Source organism: Aplysia californica, unplaced genomic scaffold, assembly GCF_000002075.1.
Source record: "Aplysia californica isolate F4 #8 unplaced genomic scaffold, AplCal3.0 scaffold00229, whole genome shotgun sequence".
Classification (NCBI taxonomy): Eukaryota; Metazoa; Mollusca; class Gastropoda; order Aplysiida; family Aplysiidae; genus Aplysia; species Aplysia californica.
In genome coordinates this window covers 614,643-616,269 of record NW_004797499.1, presented here as the reverse complement: position 1 = coordinate 616,269, position 1,627 = coordinate 614,643, and the positions used below count along the sequence as shown (strand labels likewise).

The 1,627-nt window shown below is 41.2% G+C and overlaps 1 protein-coding gene across 1 annotated transcript in view; it reads left to right on the top strand.

Moving 5' to 3' along the window:
• Nucleotides 1–160: 160 nt before the first annotated feature.
• LOC101850959 (dnaJ homolog subfamily C member 7) overlaps nt 161–1,627 on the top strand; it is a gene marked incomplete in the record, with an annotated part of 26,387 nt that continues 24,920 nt past the window's right edge. Inside the window, 1 exon segment of the mRNA XM_013083398.2 lies at nt 161–300. Within this exon segment, the coding sequence (XP_012938852.1) occupies nt 185–300 (116 nt within the window).

Here is a 1,627-nt window from a genome sequence, read left to right as displayed (position 1 = left end):
CACACACACACACACACACACACACACACACGGCGGGCGCGCACGCATGACACAGATAGAGACAAATAAAATACTGTTTTATGACGTCATAAGAATATGTGTTCTTCAACCTGAGTTGATGAAAGTTGTCGCCATCTGTGAGCCAGTCTCGTCCTGGTCGGGGAATCTCGAGACTTTACACGAGATGTGTGGTTGCTCAACAAAAGGCAAGATGTCGGACTGCGAAATAATGAACGAAGAGCCTCCTCAAAACATGGAAGCTGACGATGCTGAGGTCGATCCAGATATGGAAGAGGAGCAGTAAGTTCCTATGGACCAAACGTATAGTTAAATACTCTTCTGAGTTCCGCTGTAATAGTTAGATATTTCCTCTCACCTCATGTTTTCAGTTTGAACTTTCAGTTTCCAATAGAAAGTCCTAGAAAAAGTGACCATTCGCCTCCATATCCGCTTTGATCCCCTCTCTTGCCATAGATCTAACCATAGAGTGAAATAAGCACCCAGTTGTTTTTGTTTTAATTGTTGCTTTTTATCAGAGCCTTTGGAGATATAATTTTTCCAGCCACCTTGTTCATTAATTAGATCTCGAATCTAGACTTCTGAATGATATGGAAACCATCATGCAGCAGAGTTTTGACTTACAGTGCCTCCTACAAACAAGGCTTAGATCTACACTTACACTTACAATAAGTTACAAAAGCCTCCTTAGACTTTAGACGCCTTAGTCTAGGCTAGGCCTATTAGCCGGTGATCTTATACTTTAGCACGTTAAATTCCCATCTAGATCTAGATTCTAGATTCTAATCCCCGACTCAGACCTTCAAAACTTTGAACTGGGCCTAAAAATGCGCAAACTACCGTAATTTTGTCATGAACAGATCGTGTAACAGTGGTTTTTGGTCTTCCATCATGATTTTGGAAGCCATTGAGTATAATCTTGATGATATATAGAATTTAGATACAGATCTAATAGTGGTCGCTCGTTTCGGAAGTCTTCAATTGAAGAATTTAATGTGCTAAAGTATAAGATCACCTATTAGCCTAGTCTTTTAGCCTCTTACCCTACACATCACTTAGATTTGACTTAGAGTAGCTTTGTGCCATCTCAGCTACCTAAGCATGGTGAACCAGGTTACGGCCTATATTTTGCATATTATATTTGAATAGAAAGTGGCTATCCTCACCCGGGGTGAGAATAGAAATACGTCATACGATGTACGTCTCACCCCGGGTGAGACTTGACAGCCTTGGCTATTCTCACCCGGTGTGAAACAAGACCTGTTTTTCCTCATTTCAGAATACTGTCTATCGGTGTGGATGATCAAATTGATAAAAGCCAAGAAAAAATTACGTTATAGCACAAAAGTAAGCTAATTTGACCATCTACAAAGATGCTACGGCTAATTAACTTTTCGAATCGAGCTGAACTACGCGGGTCGCCATTTTGTTTTGGCCGGAAGTTCTCGCGCTTCTCCTCTCTCTCTTTCTCTCTCTCCACTGCCCACAGACAAAAATGCACGCTTTTAGGCTAACAGTATTAATGGAACGTTTGTTCACGGCACAGAATTCTACAATTCTGTTTATCACAGTGTAGAATTCTGTGGTTCAGGGTGAACGCTACACTGGT